Here is a 26,149-nt window from a genome sequence, read left to right as displayed (position 1 = left end):
TGTATTGTACTCGCAATGTCAGTAAATTTAAATAAAACCCAGAACTCGCTTTTTTAGGTATACTTTGCCACAGTTCAAGTGCTTAATGACCAGTGATTACCATATTGTTCAGTAAAGATTTAGATAGTTTCCAACAAGTTCTATTGGACAGTTCTAGTCTGTGTAACTGAAGTCACACAAACCAGAAGCGAATTGATTGACTTGATGGCACCAGAGTCATGGGAAGCGTTCCACTTCTTTCTCTCCTCCCTTCAGAGATCTCTTCAATGCTGCGTTTGTGTCCTGCTGGTCTGAACTGAATGAAGACCAGCAGGATGAGCTCATCAGAAGTATTGAGCTGGCCCTTACCTCTCAAGACATTGCTGAAGTCACACAAACTCTCCTAAATTTGGCTGAATTCATGGAACACAGTGACAAGGTAAGATTTTTCTCCATTGTCCAGATGGAGGATGACACAGGACCTGCTGTGGGAGGAGAGACATCCCATCTGCCATTTTCCTATGCTATGGGGGTCTGATCTCCTTCAGGGCCCCCTGCCACTGAGAGACGACAATGGCATTGTTCTGCTGGGCGAGAGAGCTGCCAAGTGCCGCGCATATGCCAAAGCCCTGCACTACAAGGAACTGGAGTTCCAGAAAGGTCCCACGCCTGCCATCCTTGAGTCCCTCATCAGGTAGGCTATCAGTACTTTTCATCTGCTGCTCCATCCACTTCTGCTCTTGTCTCCTGCTGCCTGGTGCCATACACTGGAGTCACTTGGAGATTCTGTCACATGGTCTGGCCAGCACATTAAAGGGACATGTGCTTGCAGTTGTCTAGCTATGATTGTCCTATCTGCTGACCCTTCCCACCCAAACTCCCATTGTTTTCTATCCTGGGCTTTCACATCCCAGAAAAAATAGTCCTAAGGCAATTCCATGGTCACACCAGCATGGAAGCACAGATTTGGAACACAGATTTTGGTTAGGTAGTGTGCTGTAGACAGGTTTAGGATTCACTGGGTCCTGGACCTCAGTGGACACCCAAAGCAGGGTGAGGTATTAGTGTCTGAATCTACTGGGGCTTGAGTCTTCCCCCTTTGACATTCTGTGATTACAAAAGTCAGAACAAAGTATGAGATCCAATGGTCTTTTCCCTTTGATTTTGGTTACCTTTTCTCCTCTACTAAGATGGCTTTGATCTCCTGGGCATGGACAGAAGAGGTTGTTTAGTAAATTTTGTGCTGTTATAATACTGCAAGCAGCCAGAAACTTGAGCTTCAACTCTCAGAGAACTGCTTACATCCATTAAGATTATCAGATAATATTAACTCTGGAACCTATCATCCTGGAATGCTAACACCGGTCATCCTTTCATTGCCAATAGTTAAGGGAAATTCAGTGCCTGAGAAGGTTCTCTCCTGGCTGATAGAGCCTGCTCAGCTTGGGGCTGCCTTCATTTCACTAGATTGTTACATAGCTGAGTACTCTGCTGTTAATAGCTATCTATTAGAATAGCTAGCTCTGTCTTTGAGCAGATGCTGAAAAGCATTCCCGTCACATGACACGGAATTCTATTTCTGCCCAAACCTGGAGGATGTTGATTTGTGGCCTAGGGACAGTTGTAAACATGAGACCCAGGAGGAATGTTTGCACATCAAGTAAGATTAGTAAGTGTGAACACCTGTGACTCTTCCCTTCCTCCTCTACCTGCCTGCCTTAGGTAACACAATCTCATGTAATAACTATAGAAAATATGTTTACTGAATACCTTAATGTCAATGACAGTAACAAGTTTCATCCATTAATGTCCTTGTTGACTTTTCTATTTGAGATCTGTGTGTGGCCTCGTCATCCCACCCTCTATTTGAGAGAATCATAGAGTGATCTTTAATGCAGTCAGGGCCCTGAAAGTGTTCAAGGAGGTTGTTTCACTTTTTAAGCCGATGCAATAGAAAATACCTTCTCTGAATTCCCTGCAAATTGGCCTTGGCTATTTTATTTTTAAACTCTGTACTAAAAAAGAGCCATGCTTCTTTGCTCCTCAGGCCTTTCAGCCTACTCAGCTCGCCTCACAGTTTTGCTTCCTTCAGATGGTCTCCTGGGCCTCCCAGTACCTCTCTTTGATGTTTCTGTTGCAGCTTTCACTCTGATGCTGCAGTACTGCTTTTCCTAAGCACCATTGTGGTGGTACGCTGTCATCTTTACCAGGGAACATTATAGAAATAACCAAAGGCAAAGTTGTTTGGAGAAACTGCCCACATACAGTCCTAGTCCTCTGGGTGGGAGCCTGGAGACAGACTCCTCCCAGGGATCTCACCATGTATGTGTGGCCCACAGCTGCCTCTTCTTTTTTTTTTCTTTTTTTTCTTTTTCTTTTTTCTTTTTTGCTGGTCATGGGGCCTGAACTCTAGGCCTGGGTGCTGTCCCTTAGCTTTTCAGCTCAAGGCTAGCACTCTACCACTTGAGCCATAGCACCACTTCTGACCTTTTCTGCTTATGTGGTGCTAAGGAATCAAACCCAGCACCTCATGCATGCAAGACAAGCACTCTATCACTGAGCCACCTTCCCAGCCCAGCTGCCTCTTTCTTGTACCTGGTCTTGGGCAGGTGTCTCTAAAATCATAGATTGAGTTCTTCTCCAGTGGCTACTAGAGACTTCATAGTGAAATTCCTTTCCCTATCCCAGCCCCAATAAATTACACACATTGAACCTGTTTTGACTGTGAATACATTCCTCCCTGCCAAATCAAACTACTTTATTCTACTCTTACATTCCCTTTGGCAATTTGTCTCCTTTTTGTTTGGAGACAGGGGCCTTGGCTTACATAGTGTATCAGTTTCCCCTATTAGCTTTTTTTTTTTTTAACTGTATTCTGTTGACAGTGTTGTTGTCTTGCTGCTGAGTTCAGCTACCTGTCTGTGAACCTATTGGCTTTTTTACATATCTATTCCAGGATAAAGTAACAAACCAAATCAGGCTAACATCTAGACAGCATAGAGGGCAGCTATATCCTCAAAGCTCCCATCTGTTAGTAAATACAATTGCTTCTTGGGGGAGAGTAAATGTGAGGATGTTAGATTCCTAAGCTGTGGGGCTCTTGCTTAGCTAGCATGCTGCCTGCCTTTCTTCTTCTACCTTAGAGGCTAGAATCTGATCCTAGCTGGATGCTTTCACTGCCCAACCTTGGCATGTACCCCTTTTTAATAAAAATATTTCTTTTTTTTTTTTTTTTGGTCCAATCGTGGGGCCTGAACTCTGGGCCTGGGCGCTGTCCCTCAGCCCTTCAGCTCAAGGCTAGCACTCTACCACTTGAGCCACAGTACCACTTCCGGCTTTTTTTTTTCTGCTTATGTGGTGCTGAGGAATCGAACCCAGGGCCTCATGCATGCAAGGCAAGCACTCTACCACTGAGCCACCTTCCCAGCCCTAATAAAAATATTTCTGACTGAGAAATCTTCAAAAAGAAAAACAAAAATGTCCAGGGCTTACCAGATGGCTGAGCCTATAAGGCTGTTTTGTCTGTGTCTTTTGCATAGCCCTGTTCATTTGTGTCCCTTCTCACATTTCATAGAGGACCTGGTCAGAAAAAAATAGTCCTGGATTTCAGAAGCAACACCAGGCTCTGTTCCTGGCGATTCTGTCCTCTTTCAAGTTGGAGACTGTGCTAGGCCACCTCTTTGGCATCCATTGTTAATTTACACTAGAGCAGTTTGGGAAATGCCATAAGAGTCTGCTCACTCCCCCCCCCCCCCCATTGGGGTCGGGGAAGCAGTATCTCCCTATACCCTCTGCCTGCCTCTCTCAAAGAAGTTTCTCTCAAACCACAGAAGCTGATTTAAATTAAAGGTTGAAAGAAAGAAAGAGAGAGAGAGAAAGATAGATAGATAGCTTTGGGGGTGGTTACAGGTATGCCTTAGGTGGTACAGTGCCAATCCATGAACAAAAGCATCAGATACCAAGTTCCAGTCCTGGTCTTTGGGGAAGAAAAATAAATAATAAAAACCTCGTGGAATTTTTAGTCATGAGATATAAAGGAAATGGGGATGGGGTTGGGGTGGAGAATCATCAGTTACCTCTCTTCACCCCTGTAAGCTTTGTTCTTTCTGTCTGTGTCTTGTAGCAGCCTGCTGCCAAGCCTCTCAGATTCTTTGGCTTGCCTGAAGAAGTTTCTTTTGAATATCTGTCCCTCAGGAAGCCTTACTCTGGTATAGCTGCTAACTTATTTCTTGGAAAATCCCCATGGTTCTTTTTTGGGTTTTGTTCGTCATGGGGCTTGAACACTGGGCCTGGGCACTGTCCCTCAGCTCTTCAGCTCAAGGCTAGCACTCTACCACTTGAGCCACAGTGCCACTTCCGGCTTTTTTTTTCTTTTTGCTTATGTGGTGCTGAGGAATCGAACCCAGGGCCTCAGGCATGCAAGGCAAGCACTCTACCACTGAGCCACTTCCCAGCCCCTTTCTGGTGGTTTTTTGGAGATAAGAGTCTCACAGACTTTCCTGCCCCGGCTGGCTTTGAACCACAATCCTCAGCTCTCAGCCTCCTGAGTAGCTAGGATTACAGGCTTGAGCCATCGGCGCCCGGCTCATGGTTCTTGTGTTGTTTTTGGCAGTACTGGGATTTGAACTGAAGCCTTACACTTGCTAAGCAGGTACTCTACCACTTGCACCACTCTGCCAGTTCCTTTTTGCATTGGTGATTTTCAAGGTAGGCTCCTGCTTTACGCCTGGGCTGGCCTGGACAGTGACCCTGCTCTTCGTGCTTCGGATGACAGGTGTGTGCCCCATACCCAGTTATTGGTTGAGAAAAAAAAACTTGTGAGCTCTTGTGCCTGGATTGGCCTCAAATTTTGATTCCTCAATCTTTACCTCTCTATGTCTAGCTTCCAAGGTAGAGTTCATTCCGAATAATCAACCACAGGTACAATAGAAAATACTTCGCATTACGCTTCCCCACTCAGGGGGATTGGTTCTCTTTGGAAAGGAGATGGACTTCCCACAAGTCCGAGCGACTTGACACTCTTGATGGGTACAGATGATTTTCTTCTCTGTACCAAGTACAAAGTAGGTGTGTTTGTATGTGATACATTTTGAAGTCAAGTGGTGGCAGTGTCTCCCATGGGGGCTGGGAGGTCTCACCTCACCAGTGTAGCGACCTGTGCCCCTTGCCTTTTTGTTTGTGACTTCCTCCTCCTCCTCTGGTATCCCCAAATTCTGAAGCTAACTCAGAGACCCTTTCTCACTGTTCATGCTCTTAAGTTTTTGTTTTTAATTTTTGATCACACTCTTAAGTAGTAAAGGTTAAAAAAAAACCTTAGAAAATACTCATTTTAAAAGTGTTTATTGTAGAAGGAAATGACACTTGAAATGTTTAAACACCAGCTGTAATATTTTAGTTTTACAAAGCCAGGTGCTTATGTACAGCACAGATTGTTAACCATAGCGCTATCTACCTTCATTTTTCAGCCACTTCTTACAAAATGGAAAAGGGAGCTCTTTGAATCCATAAATATGTTGACTGGGAATGTTTTAAGTCAGTTTTGTGCAAATATTGAGGGACTTTGTCCACCTCTCGCTCTGCCATATCCAGGTGGCAACTTCCAGTGCTAGTCTCTGACCCAGGTGAGCAGGAAGGGGCCCAGATTCTGCCTGCAAGGCCCAGGGCCCCAGAGCCTCCTCTAAGGAGGACCAGCCTAGACTAGCTCATCGTGAGCCCAACAAGGTTTGAGATTTTTTTAAGCATATAAACCAAAGATAATGTCACTAGGTTTAAAAATTGCCCTCCTCCACCACCAACTTCTGGTCCTTTTTGTAATATTCAAAGTCTCTCTTTTGACAAGAAAATCATAGTTCTTTTTTATAGCAAAGGGGGTTTGCTGTTTTTTTCATATGCAGAAAATGGGCAAAGTGTCCTCACCATTTTATTTCCCCACAGATAAATCATGTGGAAAAGAGGAGCTGCCACTCTGTGGGCAGATCAGGGGCAGAGGGAGCCCACTCAGCCCTGCACCCTGAGAATTCTGCGAGTCTGTGGCAGGGCGCACTGGGCTTAAATGCTTCATCCATTTGCCATAACAGCCTTGGTACTTACAATTTTAGCATGCCCATGTGCTCACTTCGCAGCCCGCATACTAGTTCTGCCATGCTCCTCAGAGAATGACTCCCACCAGAGGTGGTGGGCCGGTCCTCATCTTTACCCATTCTATACCCTCCTCCCAGCCTACCTGCCCTCACTTCTGCAGCCCTGCGCCCCAGAGCCTCCTTTCAGGGCTTGAAGGCTTCGGGGCGGATCTTCATCTCCACCCGTTTGAGGGAGTAGGTGGCCCCATGCCAGCCATACCAGGTGATGCCATCCAGGTGCTTCCTGTGCTCCCCTAGGCGGTAGTATACCCCGTTGAGATTGGAGTCGGTGCAGCAGTTGTACCAGTATCCTCCTGGCACGAGAAAGGATCAGGCTGTATCTCAGCACACCCTCCCTTGAGATTACAGAATAGACTGACCGAGCAGCAGGGAAGCAGACAGAGCCAATAACAATGAAGTCACCAGGGCCACAGCAGCAGCAGCACAGCTGGACATTCTCTCCGTCCTCAAGTGAGACCCCTGGGCTTACACCCACACCTCTCCTCCCTCACCCCAAATCTCACCTTTGCGGAGCTGGGCACAGTTGTCCAAGCAGTTGTCGTTGTCCTTGTCCTTGGTGCTGAAGACGGTGTTGTTGTGGTAGAGGAGGGCATCCTTGCCCACATTGCCACTGTAGTTCCCCAGGAAGAGGCGGTAGCTATTGAATTCATTGCTCAGAGCAAAGTGGCTGTACTCTGCGAAGCGCATGTTGCCCTCCCAGTCCTGGTAGGGAGAGCAGAGCCTTAGAGAAACGGCAGAGGCTTCATAGCATCCCATGCCTCTCCTCACGCTCCAGCCCTGTAGCCAGATAGCTTTTCACAGGTAAGACTCTGGTGAGATATATTTTTTTTTTTTTCCGGTCAGTCGTGGGGCCTGAACTCTGGGCCTGGGTGCTGTCCCTCAGCTCTTCAGCTCAAGGCTAGCGCTCTACCACTTGAGCCACAGCACCACTTCTGGCTTTTTCTGCTTATGTGGTGCTGAGGAATCAAACACAGGGCCTCATGCATGCAAGGCAAGCACACTACCACTGAGCCACCTTCCCAGCCCAAGATTTTATAGCTTGTTACATCTAGTTAGCGGGAGTTTTGAGTCAGATGGACCACATAGACTTAAGTGGTCTTTCTGTGCCCTTTGCCCTGTCTAAAGGTGTAGACCTGTTTCTTCTAGATTGCACTAAGGGATGGATGTGATAAGAGCAATGTGAAGAGAAAGTGAGTGCCTTGAGACCAACCAGCATCGTGCCCCAGGCCCAAGCAATGACTGTGGTGTTGTGGCCCTGTTGACACTTGAGCTTGCCCTGTCTGGTCTGAGTCAGCCTTGTCCTGGGCCAACTGCAGCCCTGTTTTACTGAGAAATAGGGAAGAAGAGAAAAAGAGAGAAACTTCCTCGACTGTACTGCAGCCTGTCGGGAAGCCATCGCAGTGACTGTGCAGCTCTGTAATGGGTGTGATGTGATATGTTGATGTAATATGAGGCCTCCAGAGTCGGGCATGGATGTGTGTGCTGGACGTGGGCCCATCCTGGGACCTCGAGCCTTGTGCTCACCTCCATGTCCACACGGAGCCGTGTTGGCTGTCTGGTGAGCCGGTGGATGTGCTCATTCCCCAGCCAGAAGTCCCCCCTGATGCTGCCAAAGCCCTGCTTGTATTGCTTCCAGTTTTGGTAGAAGGAGACAAGGCCACTCTTGCGTCTCTGGATGATGGTCCAGCCTCCACCTGCAGTCTCCATATCACAGAACACCTGGAACAGAGGAGGATGCTCTGGTTAGGGCCTCGCAGGGGAAGACAGCGGGAGCTGGAGGGTGTGTGCTTCACCACAGCCCCTACATTGGGGAGCTGAGGCAGGGTTGGTGACATTATCCTCAGCTGGCTCAGGAAGAACTGAGAACTTCCAACCTCCCCTTCACTTCTCTCTCCCAACACCCCTGAGGAAGAGCTGTTCAAGGGCATGTTGAGATGAACTAATGACATGATGGCTATAGTTATCGATTCTTTTTTTAGAAGAGTTGGTGTTTAGTTGATAATGATTTGAAAGGACCAGACAGATGCCTGGATTTAGAGAATAGAGGACCCATAAATTGAGTGCTTGCACAGCTCTCCAGCATCATGTGTTTTTGCCTTGTGACAAGCCCTGCTGTCTGCATGTCTTTGGGGGTGGAGAACCAGCCATGGGAAACGGGTAGTGGGCTGTAGTAACCTCACCTCTAGCTCAGGGCTGCCCAGGAATTCATCGGAAGGAAGCTTGTACACTCCAGAGATGCGGTAGTTCTTCTGGTACAGGGACGAGCAGTCATAGATAGCATCTGTGAAGGGGCATATGTAGGATGAGTGGAGGCTCGGGCTCTGGGTGGGCAGGTGTGCCTGCTGCACCAGAGCTGTCTCCATTTCTATCTCAACATGCCATGGTGATCCCCAAACACTGTCCATTTGGAAAGGTGGCCATCAGGAGACTGGGCTTTGCTAGTGGTGGGAGGTATCAATGGGACAATGAAACAAGTTGTTTCAGGTTATGTCTGAGGAAAGTGATCCTGCTGTAGTTGTCGCCCTGATTCTAGAAGTGGTACAGCATGTGAGGGCTGCTTAATAGATGTCCCTGTGAGAAGCATCAGACTTCTTGGACAGCCACCTCTATTAGAGAATGAGGCATGAATATGTCAGAAGGTCTGCTCTGTTTTTCTTAATTTGTTTTTGCTGCTGTTTTGCAGCAAAAACTCAGGGACTCAAACTTGCTGGGCAGGCACTCTACCACTTGAGCCATGTCCCTAGCCCATTTGCTTTTGTTGTTTCTTGGAGTAATAGCTACTGTCACCTGGGTCCTAATTAAAGGAGATGGATTTTACAATTTTCTCTCTCCCCAGTCTTAACCATTTTAGGTGCTTAAATGAACATCAGGGCTCCAAGGAACCCTTTGAGGACTCCCCAGAAAGTTTTGTTAAAACAAGGAAATGAGATTGTCCAGTTTTCTCTTCCGGGGTTGATGTAAATACTTTCTTGCTAAGCTTGGGGCTAACTTCTCTGTGCTGCTGGGTTTGGTCTTCATGTTCCAAATAGCAAAGTGGGTTTTGAAAGAAGCAGCCACTTCTGATAGGAATTAGAGAGCAGGCTTGTGCTATCAGGAGATGCTTTCTGTTTTCCAGCTGAGCTGGGATCTTTAAAAAAAAAGCATAAGTGTGGCAAATGGCGATGCTGCCATCATGGGAATTGTCCAGGGTGCTCCAGTCCCATCTGATAGAGCAGCTGGAGGAAGGGAGAAGGAGGAGATCTACTCTTAGAAAGTCCCACCTTAACTTGGTCCAGGGCCTACATATTTAGAGTATAGAAATGACCACTCCTAGCTCACAGAGAAGAAAAAGATTGTGTCCTGTGCAAGAATAAGAGGCCTGGCAGGGGAACTGCATTGGCTTCCCAGAGATCCTGCCTTGGGATAAGGAAAGAGCCCCAATCTAGACCAGCAGGAAGTGGCATGATCAGATTCCCCGGTCTAGCCTGGCCTTCCACCTGTCTGCTTTCATCTCACAGACAAGATCAAGGCTCACTCGTCTCAAAAATGGCCTAAGGGTACATTTTTAATCCCACAGTGTCAGGAAGTGATGTGTACACATTTGTTTAGAGAGTAGAATTTTCAAGCTTAACTTCATGTTAAAACTTTTCCATTGTTTGCACTGAGGGCATCCAGGGACTTCCTTATCGAAAAGTAGGCATGTCTTCCCCTTTGTCTTTATAATGCAACCAGCAGCCTTTCATATTAGTAAGAAATGATGTACCAGTAGGATATGCTCCTTGCAACTAATATTTTCTGATAATTTTAGAAAACCACACTTACCTCAAACAGTAAATCTATGCCAGGCTAACAGCAGCTGAAAGTTATTTTTCAAAAGAAAACATTAAATAGACCTTATTTTTGGCCACTAAAAGAGGCCACATTTCACCATTGCATTTACTTTTTACATTATTTGGGAGAACTTTATTTGAAACTAAGGAGGAAAAAAAATTGAAACTAGGATTAGGGAAACCCAAAGAGCCTGTCCTTTACTGAGCATCAAGGGCTTCTTCAAAAAGTCTCTGGACAATGCGTCTACTTTTAATTCTGAGCCCTGAGAGGAGATGGATTTGTAGGAATTCGAGGAAATAAAATTACATAAATGCCGATTTCCAGGAACTCTTCCAGACCCTTGTATTGAATAATATTCATGTAGTAATGAATGGAATTCCTTCTTGTCTCTGAGATTGAGTACAACGTGTCAGCTCTTGGTAAGGAAGTGGCATAGCTGTGTCACCCAAGGCGAAGTTAACTTTGCCTCCAGCACTTGCTGTGTGACTTTGGGCCAACCAGGTCATGGCTCAGTGCCTCCAGGCAAGAATTCATACCTTCTCGCTTGCTGAGACACTGTATGATTAAAGCAGCCTGTGAACACACTGGCCAACACAGAGCACTAGATCCAAAAGAACTACTCCATAAGCCTTCACTGGGGGGAAAGTGCAGGCTACCAGAGCTCCTCCTGCCCTGCAGTTATGCTGGTGAGTGTTTACCTAGCACCCTTCTGTGACTGGGGAACCCCCCAGCTGCTTAGCTGGGAGGCAGGGCCCAGTGTGAGGACCCGCCCCCCTTACCTGCGGAGGTCTGTGTGATGGTCTGCGCTGCCTGCAGCTGCATGATGTCGATCTGGTTGTTCATCTCCGAGTACTTGCTCTCAGCATCTGTGAGCCGCGACTCCATGCGCTTGCCGTTGCTCTCCAGCTCCATCACCTGCATGACCACACTGACCCAGTCACTCTCCTGCTTCTTGCTCAAGTCAGCCAGCAGGCTGCTTAGGTTGGCCACCTGGGCTCTGAGCTCCTTCATCTCCTGGCAGCAGGTGGCTGCTTTCAGCTGTGCAGGTGTCTTGCGCTTCGGGGGCTTCTGCAGCCATGCTGGGTGACTGACAAAGGCCATGAGGAAGACGCAGAGCCAGGTCACAGCTGAGAGGCGATTTTTCAGCATCTTTCAAAGCCCTGAATGTGCCCTCTGGAGAGCCTGCTGAGTGAGAGCGGGTCTTAACGTTTCTCTCTGGATGGTCTTCCACTTGGCGTTTTTCTCTCTTTGCTCTTTCTTAGTGTTTCTCAAAGCTCAAAGTTTCTGAAGGTAGAGCCTAATGGATATCTTACTGTGTTCTTCCCAGGCCTGAACACTCCACCAAGTCAGCATCTTAAATATTGTTTGTGCCTGCACCTCCACCCCACCATGGCCCTGTGAGGGCCTTTGGCCCCGCCCACCACATCTGGAGGGTCAGGTGCTTGTTGGGTGAAGTCAGTGTAGGCTTAGGACAGAGGAGGGGAGGAAGGAGACAGGGCGAGTCTTTCTTTCCTTGCTTGCACAGTGTCTGGGCTCAGAAGAGGACTTGTATGTTTTCCAGTTTCGCCTATTAGATTATGCCCCTGCCAGCCACTGGCTCAGCTCTAACGCAGGCAGGCTAGATCAGAGGAATTTCCAAATTCCATCCTGAAGGTTATATAACCATGGGGTGAGGGTGAGGTAGGCAAGAGAGAATTGGGAATAAGAGTCCACTCCTCCAGGGAGGCCTGCTAATGTAATCCAGGCTGTTTACATGAGGCTCTGGTGCATCTTGGCATCTACTGAAGGTGCTTTTAACAAGGCTGGATGTTCCTTTCTCTGGCCTTGTGGAACCTGAATCGAACTTAGGAAAGTTCTAGAAATAGGAGGCTAAAATAAGTATCTTAGGAAGCAAAGAAAAGACTGCCATTTATATCCATGAGATGGTCTTTCTTTTTACACATTCTGTCTTTCCATAAAAGAGTGGGCCAGTATTTGCTTCTCGCACTGGCTGTTTTGCAAGGAGGTGTCAGACGCCTATAGCAGAGACGAAAATGCAGCCACGCAGGCGTGGTTCTGGGATTGGCTACCCACGTTTGGGTCCATCTTTAGGCACAGCGAACAGGCCCACCCTTAGCCTGTGGTTCAGAAATGTGAAACGTATTAAAGTGTGGAGAATAACACCCCTTTATCCTGGTGAATCCATACCAAGAGTCTCATTTCCCTCCTATACAGTGTGAGTTGTAATTTTTTGAAGTATAGAAATAGCTGTATTCTCCAGTGTGTACACAGTGAGTTCCTCATACAGAGATGGAAATGTTTTTTCTCCTGATTATCAACTCTTTTTTCTTTTCCTTTTCTTTCTGTTTTTTTTGTTGTTGTTGTTGTTTGGTTGGGGTTTTTGGTTTTTGGTTTTTTATTGCCAGTCCTGGGGCTTGAACTCAGGGCCTGGGCACTATCCTTGAGCTGCTTTTGCTCAAGGCTAGCACCCTACCACTTGAGCCACAGTGCCACTTCCAGCTTTTTCTGTTATGTGGTACTGAAGAGTCAAACCCAGCACCTCATGAATATAAGGCAAGCATTTTACCACTAAGTCACATTCCCAGCTCAGTACCAACTCTTTTTTATGTGATTTATAATTAGAAATTAATCTCCTTTACTGATAGATGATTTTGTATCTGAAAAATAGGGTCATTGTCATTTTTATTGTTTGTTTACAGCTTGTTTTTGTCGGTCTTGGGGCTTGAACCCTGGGCCTGGGCTCTGTCCCTCAGCTCTTCAGCTCAAGGCTAGCCCTCTACCACTTGAGCCACAGTGCCACTTCCGGCTTTTTCTGCTTATGTGGTGCTGAGGAATTGAACCCAGGGCCTCATGCATGCAAGGCAAGCACTCTACCACTGAGCCACCTTCCCAGTCCCTCATTGTCATTTTTATATGCTATACTTGAAGGATACTGCTCATCTGCAAATGTGCAAACATCCTAAAATAAGTTTTTCACTGAGACTATGTACAAAGGTCCCTCTGTCCTTGAAACAGTAGCTCTGCCTTTGGAACATATGCTTGTTGTTTTTCTGTGAGGGACCCACTGAGGCCATACTTGACTATTACTACTCGGTTCCTCCTCAAAACACCTGACGCTGGCTGCTCTTCCTGCCACTGTTCCCCAGGGCCCATCTCCTTCAGGGTTTCTAGCTCATCAGGAAGTGCTTTCTATTCAAGCAGCTGGAGTTACCAACCTGTTTGGGGTTTTTTTTGTTTTTATTTTCCCTAAGTCAGTAAGGAGCTGGACATTGGTGGCTCCTGCCTATAATCCTAGCTACTTAGGAGACTGAGATCTGAGGATCGCAGTTCAAAGCCAGCCCTGGCAGGAAAGTCTATGAGACTCTTATGTTGAATTAACCACCAGAAAAACCAGAACAGTTGCTGTGGCTCAAAGTGGTAGAGCGCTGACCCTGAGCTTTTGCACTCAGGGACAGTGCCCAGACCCTGAGTTCAAGCCCCACAACTGGCACAGAAAAAAGAAAAAGGAAAAGAAAAAGAGGGCTAGGAAGGTTGCTTAGTGGCAGAGTGCTTGCCTTGCATGCATTAGGCCCTGGGTTCAATTCCTCAGCACCACATAAACAGAAAAAGCCAGAAGTGGTGCTGTGGCTCAAGTGGTAGACCACTAACCTTGAGCTGAAGAGCTCAGGGATAGTGCTCAGGCCCAGAGTTCAAGCCCCATGACTGACCAAAAAAAAAAAAAAGAAAAGAAAAAAAATTCAATAGGGTCTCAGATGGATCAGGGTTTGCATATGCATCCTTGGGAGTGTGCTGCTGGTACCCTTAGAAGCTTTGTATTCTGTGTCCAGAAGAAATTCTCTGCTGGTCCCTGCTGTCTCTTGTAAATGTCTGGCTCAGCTGGGCTCTACCGCATTTGTGGGGTCCAAGGAATTCACTGATGGTTAGCATCCTCCCAGGTTTACTAAACTCCAGAGAGCTCTTCAGAGAGATCTAGCCATCAATAACATGTTGCTTATTAGCAAGCCACATGCTGCAGAAATGCCACACACCATGATCGGATACAACATCCAACATGACCTGCTGCCCCGGGACCCCCTGAAAGCAGAAGGCCATGAGACTTTGTGGATTACCAGTCAACTTTTGGCGTTAGGTTTTGTTTTTGAGTTCAGGGACTTTGCCGAGGGATCATGCTATAGTTTTATTTATTTATGTCAGACCCTGTTCCAAAAAGGGTCTTAACTTGGCTTATTCTAGTTAGATATAAAGAGGAGATATAAAGAGGAGGGAGAGAACCTAGGGAGAGACAGGCTCAGTGGCCGCCCAAGTACACATATATCTCAGTGTAGCGGTTACATTAATCCAAGTCCGCCCACATACCACTGAGAGGTGCTAGTGAGCACATTTCAGCCTCACAGATTTCTGCCTCCTCAGCGGCTACCTCCTGTAACCATCTGGAGAGATGGCTTAATGGAGTACTTCCACATAAAAATAAAATTCCCTTACAGCGGGTACCAAGGCTCCCTCAGGTTACCTTAGATAATTTACTTGCACACGTTTATTTGAAAGGTCTTTTGCTGTTACGCTCCTGTCCTGCTACCTGTGATGAGAATATATCCACCTTTATGTTGCACAGATGAATAAGTTCCTCTGTGAAAGCACAAAAGGCTTCTACCTCCCCGCTGATTTTTTTGAAGCTGAATTCCATTATGATTCAGCTTAGTCCACACTCTGCCCAGGCTAGGTCAGACCAGCAAAAGAGATGAAACCTGCTTACAGTAAGCTGAGCGAAAAGCCTGGGGAAGTTACTAGTGCCTGCCTGGCTGTGCCACCCACTGGATTTATATAATCATCCAAGCCCCAGCCAGAGACGAGAGGAAAACAAACTCGAGCTTTGAGTTACTTTCAATGATTGAATCGAGAAGCCCCCTCCCTCCCTTGGGGGAAGCTTAAGCATAGGCACCTAAGGAGAGAAGACAGGGTATGGGTAGAGATAACAAGCAAGGTTAGCTTGGGACAGAGCTGAAGTTGTTTAAATATTAGCAAACTGGGAGGGGTTGTTGGGAGACAGAGGGAAGACTAAGCCAGGGGCCAGGGGCTCACACTTATAATCCTAGCCTCTCAGGAGGCTGGCACCTAGAGGATCTTGGTTCAGAGACAGCCTAGGCAGAAAAGTCTGTGACTCCCATCTCCAGTTAATGAGCAGAAAGCCCAACTGGAGGGGGGCTCATGAGGTAGAAAGCCAGCCATGAGCAAGCAAGCCAAGTGAGCACAAGGACCCTGAGTTTAACCCCCAGCCTCTTGCTGTCGCTTGGCTTTTTCACCCGTGGCTGGTGCTCTACTACTGAAGCCACTCATAGTTCCATTTGACCAACATTTCAACCCCAGCTACCAGCCGCCTGACTCCCCCTCCCAACTCCAGTAACTATTGTTCTGCTCTAATTCTATGATTTCACTTTTTTAGATTCCACATATGAATGAAATCATGCAGTATTTGTCTGTATCTCACATATTTCACTGGATAGTAATCTCCAGATTTGCCCACATTGTTGCAAAATATGCTGACTTTTAATGAGAAAATTTAAAAGGAAGAATTATACTACTAGATATGGAGATTTATCATAAAGCTGTAACAAGGCAGTGTTTTTCACACAAAAATAGACTGGGGAAATGGAACAAAATGAAATGTCCAGAAACACACATGGACGTGCAGTTTGTGAGAAGGTAACACAGTCATTATGACAAGCGCAAGGGGCGGCCATCAAGCCTTCCTCAGAAAAACCTCCGTACCTCACATCCCAAGCCATACAGCTTCTAGAGGGTAGCCTAGAAGATGAGATTTTCTTTAGCAACTAGCGATAATCCAAGATTTCTTAGATACCAGAGTCTTGAGAACAAAGGAAAACATCAAGAGGTGCTAGAAAAATAGTCATTACTTTCCAGTAGAAGGCACTAAAGAGTATTAGTTTCTTTTTTTTGTTTTTTTGGGGTTTTTTGTTGGTCATGGGCTTGAACTCTGGGTCTAGGCACTGACCCTCAGCTCCTCAGTTCAAAGCTAGCACTCTACCATTTGAGCGACAGTGTCATTTATGGTTTTCTGGTGGTTAATTGGGGATAAGAATCTCATGGACTGGGCTGGGAAAGTGGCTCAGTGGTACAGCGCTTGGCTTGCATGCATGAGGCCCTGGGTTCGATTCCTCAGCACCACATAAGTAGAAAAAGCCAGAAGTGGTGCTGTGGCTGAAGTGGTAGAGCACTTGTCTTGAGCTGAAGAGCTGAGGGACAGCACCCAGGCCCAGAGTTCAGGCCCAGACTGGCAAAAAAAAAAAAAAGAAAAGAAATAATCTCACGGACTTTTCCTGCCCAGGCTGGCGTTGAACTGAGATCTAGGTCTTTTTTTTTTTTTTTTAAACTCTTCCCAGGACTTGAGTTTGAACTCAGGGCCTCATGTTTGCTAAGAAGGCCTATCATCAACTAAGTCACCCTCCTAGCTCTTTTTTTTTTTAACTTTAGTTTTGCTTTAGTTATTTTTTTGATTAAGGCCTTACGCATTTTCCTCAGGCCTGCCTAATCTGTGATCATCCTACTTTTGCCTTCTGTGTAGCTGAGACTATAGACATGAGCTACTGTACTCAACTCCTCTTCCTTAGTCATAAAATCAAAGCTGTAAGAATTGGAAGAGTTGGGCTGGGAAGGTGGCTCAAGTGGCAGAGCGCTTGCCTTGCATGCATGAGGCCCTGGGTTCAATTCCTCAGCACCACATAAGCAAAAAAAAAAAAAAAAAGGGAAGTGGCTCTGTGGCTCAAGTGGTAGAGTGCTAGCCTTGAGCTGAAGAGCTGAGGGACAGTGCCCAGGCCCAGAGTTCAGGCCCCACGACTGGATCAAAAAAAAAAAAAAAAAGAAAAGAAAAGAATTGGAAGAGTTGCCAGGCATCAGTGGCTCATGCCTGTAATCCTAGCTACTCAGGAGGCTGAGATCTGAGCATCTCAGTTCAAAGCCAGCCCAGGCAGGAAAAGCTGTGAAACTCATCTCCAATAAACCACCTGAAAACCGGAAATGGCGCTGTGTTTCAAGTGGTAGAGTACTCACCTTGCGCTGAAGAGCTGAGGGTCAGTGCCCAGGCCCAGAGTTCAAGCACCACAACCGATAAAAAAAAGGGGGGAAAAAATTTGAAGAGTTGAGACCATTTGTTTGAACCTTCCGTTTTTTACTAGTTGTGTAAAGGAGGTTTTACTGTGACATTTCCACACATATACACAATATATCCTGATCAGTTTCAACCCCTTTCACTCTTTATCCTACTTCCTCCCTTCTTAAAACAACTTCCAACAGTTGAACACTCTTCTTTAATTAGTAACTTGAGCTAGCATCCTTAACATATCATTTCTCTGGAAACCAGAAGTTCAAGTCTCACCCTTCTTTCTTTACGTGTGAGGACGAACACAAAGAGGGCCGCAGAACAATTGGAGGAGGTTATGTCCCACTCCTGTATGTTTGGGTGGCCTGTATCCATGGCATATCTGGTTGTCTCAGCCTACATCATCCTGAGGGGTCACATGTAGCAGCTAATGTGGACTGGGGGGCGGGGGGAGGAGAAGGAGTGGCATTTCCCCATAAAACCAGCCTTATGCTCTGGGCAGCCTTATTCCCCATACTTTGTCCAGGAACCAACCATTAACCTGTCTATACAGAGGGAAGCTGATGCCATTACATTGTGATTTAAGTTAGTCAGTGAATCCAAAATGAGATCCTGTGAGCAGTAGCAAGCCAGTACCACAGGGCCATGCCCTACCTTAGCTGCCACCTGAACTGCAGGACTTCTCTTTGGGCTAGACTCTCTTTACCCTGGAAAACAAGCCTGTCATTCTTTAAGAATGTCAGAGGTCTTTGCCAGTTGAGCCTGAGCAACCAGCTTATGACAAGAGTGACTAGGTTTTATAGTGTTCGGGCTCTGGGCTAGATGGGTGAACAAAGCTCACTCTGTGTCTTAATTGTAAACAGATGTTTCGAGGTGTCACTATGGTGCCTCTTGGAAGTATGAGCCCTGCTTTTTGAGTTGTTTCCTGGCTTCTAGAACACGTTTGCATTCCTGTTGTTTTCCCATACCTCTGCTGGAAGAAATGCACTTGGTCCCAGAAATGAGGAATTCCTCCCATCAAAACAACATGTCCAAGCCAGTTGTCTGTCAGGAGGCTGAGATCTGAAGATTGTGGTTCAGAGCCAGCCCAGGCAGAATAAGTCTCCTATTAGCCAGCAAAGTGCCAGGCTAGAGTATTGACTCAAGTGCTAGAGCACCCGCTAGGAGCAAAAAAAAAACCCTAGTACAAAACAGACAACTCTGGAAAGGAGCCATGTGCCTCCTCCAGTGAGGGCTAGGGTGAGCCGAGTGGATGAGTGTGCCCCACGTTCACCCCAAACACCATAAAAAATTACACCTAGCCCAGAGTAGCAGGACAGTCATTAGCTGTGTAGGAGAGCACAAGCCCAAGTTGTATCTTTCAGGGTCCCTTCTTTTAGAACTCAATTTAGGTTCATCCTCGCCCAACAGATGCTGTCTCAGCAGTCAACAGGAGAGCACACAATGACTTCCCACTGCTCTAAAGACTTCCCAAAGTCTCTAGACTTCACCTCATAGCTTCTTGCCTTCTTAGAGTATCTTACAAGCCCCAGGGGCAGGTAGCTGACATCAGTGGAGAGTTATACAAAGGGAAAGGTTCTGAGGTTTCTGATGAAGCCAGAGGGCTTTGATTGCAGTGTGAGACTTTGCAAAGGGAGAAGTCTGCTGTTTTGCACGAGTCGCCTTCAGGAATAGGAATGCCAGAGATCTGATGGCCCTGCTCACCTGGGGAGTTGGAGAGTCTGCTTCTGATCTGTGTGGAGAGAACGTTCAACAGTGCCGGAGTGCTCCACCTCCTGCACCTTGTAGCTCTTGACTCAGAAAAGAAGTGTGGGAAGTGTGCATCTGAGAATCGAGGAAATGCAGTGAGCGCTGGGCTGTCTCGTGGCCGCCTCTGACAGTAGGCGCAGTCACGGTGGAAGGTAGTGCTGGCACTTCCGCTCTCCAAATTCTTTTGGGTAGTTTATTGTCCATGAGTCTTGGTAATCCAGTTGTAGGCAGGGGTCATACTACTCTTCCATAAGCATTTTTCCTTACCAAAAGGTAGAGGCATGGCTTATGTGGTAAAGCCACACCAGCAAGCCAAGTAGGCACAAGGCCCTGGGTCCAAACTCTGGTATTGGGAGGAAAAAAGAGTAGGTATAGCTTTTCAGATCCCAGAATGGGCATCATTATTCCTACAGCATGGCCCAGCTCTAGTTCACATCTATTTATATGTTTAAATCTAGAGCATTGGAAGCTTCTAGATCACTAGGCGCCAGTTCATTTTATTTGTGTTTCGCAACTTCATCCATATGATAGACCAATTCGGAGTTCTTGGACATCCAGAAACCAAGCAATCAGGACTTTACCCGAAGTATCCACTGGGTTCTGTCTCAACCCTGCCCCTGCCCCTGCCAGCTCTTTCCTAATAGTCTCTCCAGAGCTCTTCCTTCCACTCTGGAAATGAAGATGCAGAAAGGGGGAGCAAACCTCAGGCATCGCCAGAAAAGGAGCAGTGCACATTGTAGAATCAAAAGATAATGGCCAATTTGTCAAGAAGTGTTGACAAGGAAGATAAAGTTGGAAGAAATTAACTGGCTGACATGCTGGGAGCGATGTGCCTGCCAGTAGCTCCCTAAATCAGCCAGAGCTTTGGGAGTGCGACAGCCATTCATCATTCTCACAATGCACCTCCAACAGTCCCTCAGTGGGGAACCCACTGAGCACAAATCCTGTGCTTCCACACCCCGAAGCTTGTATCACTCTATGCTTCCTGCTAGGTGGTACCAAAACCACAAAGGGCCTGAGACCAGCCAGGAGATGCCTCCTCTCCCAGGAGCGCAGAATGGATCTCTGAGCAGAGAGAACATGGTGCATAAGCTCATGAGCAGCATTTCCTGGTGGCTTGGGTCTAGCAGATGCTCTTCTTGGCCAGCTGGGGTACTACCAGTGGGTGGCCCCATTACACCGCCATTTAAAGGGATTGTGAAGAGCCTGAATGAAGTGGAGAGTGCCTGTGTTGTGACCCCAAAATGACTTTTTTTTGAGACTGAGTCTCTCCGTAGTCCATGCTACCCTCGAACTCCTGATCTTCCTGCTGCCGCCCCTGGAGTGCTGAGATTATAGGTGTATGCTGCCAAGAGTACTAAATGTCCCAGCTTTAAAACACCATAATGGGACCAACCTTCTCTTCCTTAATGTGCAAAAAAGGACTAACATTACTTTTTCTAAGTTCTGACCCTGCCAGGCCTGTGCTTTTTCCATCCCCGGACTCTGGCTTTTGGATGTCAGTCTCCTCCATCTTCCCTCCTGCCCACATTCAAGCACCCTATCCTTCCTTCCTCCACACCACATTTCAAGTTGTCTCTCTTTGCCTTCACTCTTTTCTGCTGTCATTCTGCTTGAAGTTAACTCTATTCAAAAAGGGGCATCTACACTTCAGTGCCACGGACCACCTCCTATTCCCAGAGCTGACTGATGAAGATCAGGGGCCACACAACCCAGCTCGCCCCGCCTGCGTGCGGGCATCCAAGTGTTCAGGTTCTGATCAGATATTGGGCCCAGAGCTAAGCCTCAGTACTGAGAGGAGTGACAGGGGATCTGAAGTGATCCCTACTCTATTAAAATACAAAACAAAACAAAAAAACACACGCAGGGTCCAGTGTGGCTCATCATGACTGATCAGAACGCCCCCCTCTCAGACCAGCTGCAGAGCACGTGTCACCAACCAGGTGCCAAAGGAATTTAGAGAATTCTTCCCTGACAGAAAACCAAATGAAACACAGACAGTCTGAACTAGCAAGAAGGTCTGGAGCCATACGGGAAGCCAATGGGCACTGTGCTCGTAAATTCCTGCCGGGAGCGCCGGGGAATCCCAAGCATTCCCCCAGATGTGCCCCGTGTGCCCAGCTGCACCTTCCTCCTGTTCCGGCACACGTGGACGGGCTGCCAGGCCTGTTCCTGTCATTCACTCTCCGTCCTGAGCCCTCGGGGCCGAGACCCAGGAAACCCCTCAGGGACAGTAGTGTTCTTCAGCTGACAGAAACAGTCGGATTTGCTTTGTTGTGGGTAAGCACTGAGAGCTTTGAGCAGATAACACCTGACCCAACGTGCCACGAAGAAGGCCAAGGGCATGCTCAATGAGGGTAAGCCAAGGTCCTGAATTCAAAGTCCAATCTCCACCCCCTGCAAAAGAAAAACCACCTGGGAACAGCTTGGGTAGGAAGTCACAGGGGTCATGGGTCACAGTTTCTCTGCCTCCAGTCCACAGGGCACCTGGCAGGCAATGAGCCACCCACCCTGGGCAACAGACTTCCAGGAGAGGGGACGTCCTCATGTAATCTGCTTTGTCTATTAAAGCATCAAGACAGCAACCTACCATTGCTCATCAGTTCACTCCGCTTCAGAAAGAACTTTCCTCAGCTGCTCAACAGAATCTTCCTGCTTGCTAGCCCTGTAATCGCCCCTCCTTTAGAAGAAATTTAGTATTGGGGTGGGGAATGGAGCAATTCCTCCACTGAATCCCTTCCTCTCCCACCCCCAGTTTGCTCCGGTCTTTCCCTCTTCATTGCTTCCTAACACCAAGTTTGTCCCTGGGTTCTGGGCTTTATTTTGCAGACAGAATTTATTTTTGTGAGCTCTGTGTGCACAACTGGGTGTTCTCCCTGGAAAATGGAGAATAGAAACATGCTCCTCCAGGGGTGAAGAGGGCGTTCGGCATCCTAGTTTTTGCAGTCTTGTCTCAGCATCATCATTGCCTCTTTTCCTTCTTGCCTCAGTGCACTCATCAGTCATCATGGAATCTTGTGGTCTCAGTACTTGTTTGCTGTCCGATCTTCATGGGCCCACCATTGGTAGAGTGGGGTGTGAATGATTAAACCTCCTCTGCTGTTAGGCTGGGCCTTGGAGCAGTTTATCCTTTGGGTTAATAGAGAAAGACTGAGGGACACACTGGGAATGATGCTACACTTGATTTTAGACAAAAGGCAGGCTGGGAAGTGATGCAGGGAGTATTTATACCATAGGCTTTACTGACACCTGCAGCTGCTCCATGGGAGAAGAGTACCTCAAGGGGCTTAAGAGGAAAGGAGAGTTCTTCCCAGGAGCTGCACCTCTTCTCTCTCCAGGCTCCTAAACCACTGCCAAGGTTAAAGGGGAAATATTTCTTTTTTGTCGGTTGTGGGGCTTGAACTCTGGGCTTGGGTGCTGTCCTTGTGCTCTTCAGCTCAAGGCGAGTGCTCTACCGCTTGAGCCACAGCGCCACTTCCGGTTTTCTAGTGGTTTATTGGAGATAAGAGTCTCACAGACTTTCCTGCCCAGGCTGGCTTTGAACCGCTATCCTCAGATCTCAGTCTCCTGAGTAGCTAGGATTATAGGCATGAGCCACCAGCACCTGGCTAAATGGGAACTATTTCTAAGAGTAGTCTGTGTTACCCAAATAAGCAAGAGTGCAGACCTTGAGTAGGCCCTTATTTCTCCTGAACCTTGCACCCTTAACCCAAGGAACCTGACAGCCTTTAGCAAGCTGCCCTGGCAGGCGAGCTATGGTAGCATACTGACTGATGTTGGAAGCTTCGTGGTATAGTAAAGATTTCTGAAAGGCCAGGGGAATTGTGGGATGGGAGCCAGAGAACCACGTGTGAGTGTTAGCCAGTGTCAATGAGGAAGCCATCGCCCAGACCAAGTAAGCTCTCTTCTTGTTGGCTTTTGTGGTTATAAACATAGCCTTGCATGATGGTGAGCCAGATGTCATGGAGGAAGAAGGCAACATTAAAGTCTCAAACAAGATGACCCTTGATCAGCAAGAATTGTCTTCTTCAGGTCCAAATCTAAGATGAGGAAATGTAATTCCTCACACTGAGCTCACTTGCTTTTCATGAGGATGTTCTAGTCTGTTTAGTCAAAGTTGGCTGCTTCTTGTTGTTGTTATTGTTGTTTTTGTTTTGCAGAGCTGGGGCCTGAACTCAGGGCCTTGTGCTTGCCAAGCAAGTGCTCTTCCACTGAGCTAAATCCCAATCCCCACAGTTGGCATTTTTCACCAAGTATTTTTTACTGCTAGACAAGTTTCTTGTGAGTCTCAAAGTACAACTCCAAGTCTCATGGCAGTGTTAAAGATTTGGTCACCCCCGCCACGCCTCCCCCGCTCCAACCCCCGCCCCCCCATAGAACCCCTACTGCTTAGTCCTCCCCAACCCTGCTCAGCCTCCCCGCCTTGGTACACTGAGTGGGAAGCATTGCAAAGATGACTTATTTGGACTTTCTCCTACGGGAGTTAGGGGCATATGAGGAAGTTTCATTTTTAATTTGCAGTGCTTTGCTGGTCTGTCCTTAGAGGAAGAATTTCAAAGGCATCGCAATATTAAAGTAAAATTTGAATTTCTGCTATGAGGTCTCTAATCACTACTTCCTGATTTTGATTACTTGTTGTTAAACTCTCTCTCTTTTTTTAAAAATATAATTAGTGGCAGAGAAGATTAGAAAGAGGCTTTTATTTGGTTTTGATTGTTTAACCACAGTGTCAGCGAGCCCCCAAAATGAGCCAAGCCTTAGTTATGTTTATAATTTGTTCTTAAAAATAGACTTTGTTCCAGAACACAACATTGGAACTCCTGGATCAAGTTGTTGGAACTCCTGGATCTTTATGTTTACTTCTTAGAGTTAGCTTATTTCTAATTAGATAAAGAATACTTTTATCTTTCTCATCAAAACAGTTTTGTTCTACCGGGAATAGTATATGCCTACCAAGGCCATCCCAAGAATCCACTGAATATAGTTCAGACAGTATGTAATTGCATGTTATATACCATACCATCCTGGTTTTCAGACAAATCTATACCTCATCATGTTAATTATAAATACAAGAGCTCATGGTGTGCACTTGGGGAGCTGAGGCAGGAGAATGGAGAATCAAAGCCAGCCTGGGCTATGTACAGAGACCTTGTCTCAAAATAAAAGCAATTATTACTGCTGAGCATCAATGGCTCACACCTGCAATCCTAGCTATTCAGAAGGCTGAATTCTGAGGATTGTCATTCAAAGCCAGCCTGGGCAGAAAAGTCTGTGAATTGGCTTTTTTTTTTTTTCTGCCTGTCTTTCCATCTTTTTCTGAGTGGTTTATTGGAAATAAGAGTCTCACAGACTTTCCTGTCCAGGCTGGCTTTGAATTGTGATTCTCAGATCTCAGCCTCCTGAGTAGCTAGGATTATAGGCGGGAGCCACTAGCACCCAGGCTTGCTGGCAACTTTTATCCTTATGCAAAAACAGATTGTCTGGCCTACATTTAGAACCTGCTAAGAAGCTTTCTATCCATTGTGTCATGTAATTCTCTGATGACTGAAGAAGATAGTATGAACTGTATTTTTAAAATGAGGAATTTAAAACTCAGAAAAGGTAGGGCTGGGAAGGTGGCTCAGTGGTAGAGCGCTTGTCTTGCATGCATGAGGCCCTGGGTTCGATTCCTCAGCACCACATAAGCAGAAAAAAAAAAACTGGAAGTGGCACTGTGGCTCAAGTGGTAGAGTGCTAGCCTTGAGCTGGAGAGCTGAGGGACAACGCCCAGGCCCAGAGTTCAGGCACCACAACCGGACCCCCCCCCCAAAAAAAAAAAAACAACAAACAAACAAAAAAAAAACTCAGAAAAGGTGACCTGTTATAAATGGCAGAATTAGAGTTCCAGCAATGTAAACCCAAGTCTCTTGACTCCACATAGAGACACAAGAGCATTCCAGATACTGTGGGGACCCCACCCTCCAGATTCACTGTGATTTACAGTGGGGGAGGGGGGTCCTGCCCATTGTGAGGCACTTTTCCCATAGTAAGACAGGCTCCCGGGGCTGGGAAAGTGGCTCAGTGGTAGAATGCTTGCCTTGCATGCATGAGGCCTAGGTTTGATTTCTCAGCACCACATAAGCAGAAAAAAAACCGAAGTGGTGCTGTGGCTCAAGTGGTAGAGTGCTAGCCTTGAGCTGAAGAGCTGAGGGACAGCGCCCAGGCCCAGAGTTCAGGCCCCATGACCGACCAAATAAAAAAGACAGGCTCCCTTTCCCTTCCCCTTCCTGTTCTCAGGGATGCAGGAGGCGGCCAGGAGGTAACAGATGGAAAGACTGAATGTGCTTTGTAAACACAAACTATTAGATTATTACTTTCACAAATGTTAACTTCTTTAGTTCATCAGAGTTCTGGACAGGTCCTTCTCAGTGTTATTAAAAGAAATGAAATGTGGTGGAATTTTTAAAAAATTAATAACATTTGTCACAGTATTACCACATTGAACCCGAATCCTGGCATTTCCCTCAAAACCACTAAAAATTAGTTCTACTCAAGAAGACAGTTTGTCCCCATGGCAGTGAGTGGACAGTAGTACTCATTGCAAACTAGATTCTTGCTTATTAAATCAGTCTAGATTCCGAAGTTGGTATGTCACATTTTTTATGTAGCCCTACCAATAAACAAATCTAATCATTGTGATCCTGTGATCCTCCTCCTTCCCTGTCCTTCCACAACTCAAGCTGTGTTTAGTTCCTATTAGAACAAGGGTCTAAGTCCCACAGCCTTCCTGTTTCATGACTTCCTTCTAGCCTTTCCAACTAAGCAACGCCAGGGGCCAGGCCTTCCAGGGGCAGTGGCCAGCAGCCCTCATATGGTGACTGTCCTCTAGCCCCCTGGACCCCACCAGCCTGCAGATGACACTGCGCACTTTCACACTAGGGCCAGCCCAAGGGACTCTCTATAAGAGTTCCTTCACGCCTTCCTCAGTCCGACTGGAGGTCCCTGAAGAGGGGCCAAGGAGGCTTCTGAATTGGAAGTGTGCTTCGTAATCATGAGGCATGAGATTATTATTTCACCAATGTTTTGATCCTGGGAGGGGGACAGTCAGCATGGCTGCGGTCTTGGCTCCAGGGTTATGGCTTGTGTCATTGGCGTGCATGGCTAGCCTCAGTGACACCTGTGTGGGCATAAATGCTTTAAAAAAAAACAAACATTTAATACCAATACCAGCAGTTGAACTCAGTCTTGGTGCTCTCAGCTTTAGTCTACCTCTCGAGCCACAGCTCCAGTCCTCTTTTGTAAGCTTAGAATCCAACCATTTTGATTAATTTTGTTTATTCCTATTACTGAAAACAACTGATGAGAACTAAAGTTTAAG

General features: G+C 46.8%; 2 protein-coding genes across 2 annotated transcripts in view; one reads left to right on the top strand and one right to left on the bottom strand.

Moving 5' to 3' along the window:
* Mtor (mechanistic target of rapamycin kinase) overlaps positions 1-26,149 on the top strand; it is a 129,873-nt gene that overhangs the window by 49,818 nt on the left and 53,906 nt on the right. The window contains exons 27-28 of the mRNA XM_042695777.1: positions 256-418; positions 528-673. Of these exons, the coding sequence (XP_042551711.1) occupies positions 256-418; positions 528-673 (309 nt within the window). The remainder of the gene's footprint in view (positions 1-255; positions 419-527; positions 674-26,149) is intronic.
* Positions 5,764-11,144, bottom strand: Angptl7 (angiopoietin like 7). The gene is made up of 5 exons (XM_042695779.1): positions 10,709-11,144; positions 8,300-8,400; positions 7,644-7,838; positions 6,623-6,821; positions 5,764-6,412 (listed from the first exon to the last, which is right to left on the bottom strand). Exons 1-5 carry the CDS (start codon positions 11,076-11,078, stop codon positions 6,243-6,245), a joined length of 1,035 nt encoding a protein of 344 aa, XP_042551713.1. The 5' UTR covers positions 11,079-11,144; the 3' UTR covers positions 5,764-6,242.

Source organism: Dipodomys spectabilis, unplaced genomic scaffold, assembly GCF_019054845.1.
Source record: "Dipodomys spectabilis isolate Male_0828 unplaced genomic scaffold, ASM1905484v1 ptg000188l, whole genome shotgun sequence".
Classification (NCBI taxonomy): Eukaryota; Metazoa; Chordata; class Mammalia; order Rodentia; family Heteromyidae; genus Dipodomys; species Dipodomys spectabilis.
Note: the sequence above shows the minus strand (reverse complement) of the source record. Positions and strands in the feature narration are given on the sequence as shown.

Excerpts from the sequence above, each read along its gene's own strand:
- Angptl7 (XM_042695779.1), bottom strand. The coding sequence starts at position 11,078 with ATGCTGAAAAATCGCCTCTCAGCTGTGACCTGGCTCTGCGTCTTCCTC. Across the intron at positions 8,401-10,708 it reads CATCACACAGACCTCCGCAG|ATGCTATCTATGACTGCTCG; the intron begins GTAAGGGGGGCG and ends GCCCCTTCACAG. Across the intron at positions 7,839-8,299 it reads TGGGCAGCCCTGAGCTAGAG|GTGTTCTGTGATATGGAGAC; the intron begins GTGAGGTTACTA and ends CCTCTGTTCCAG.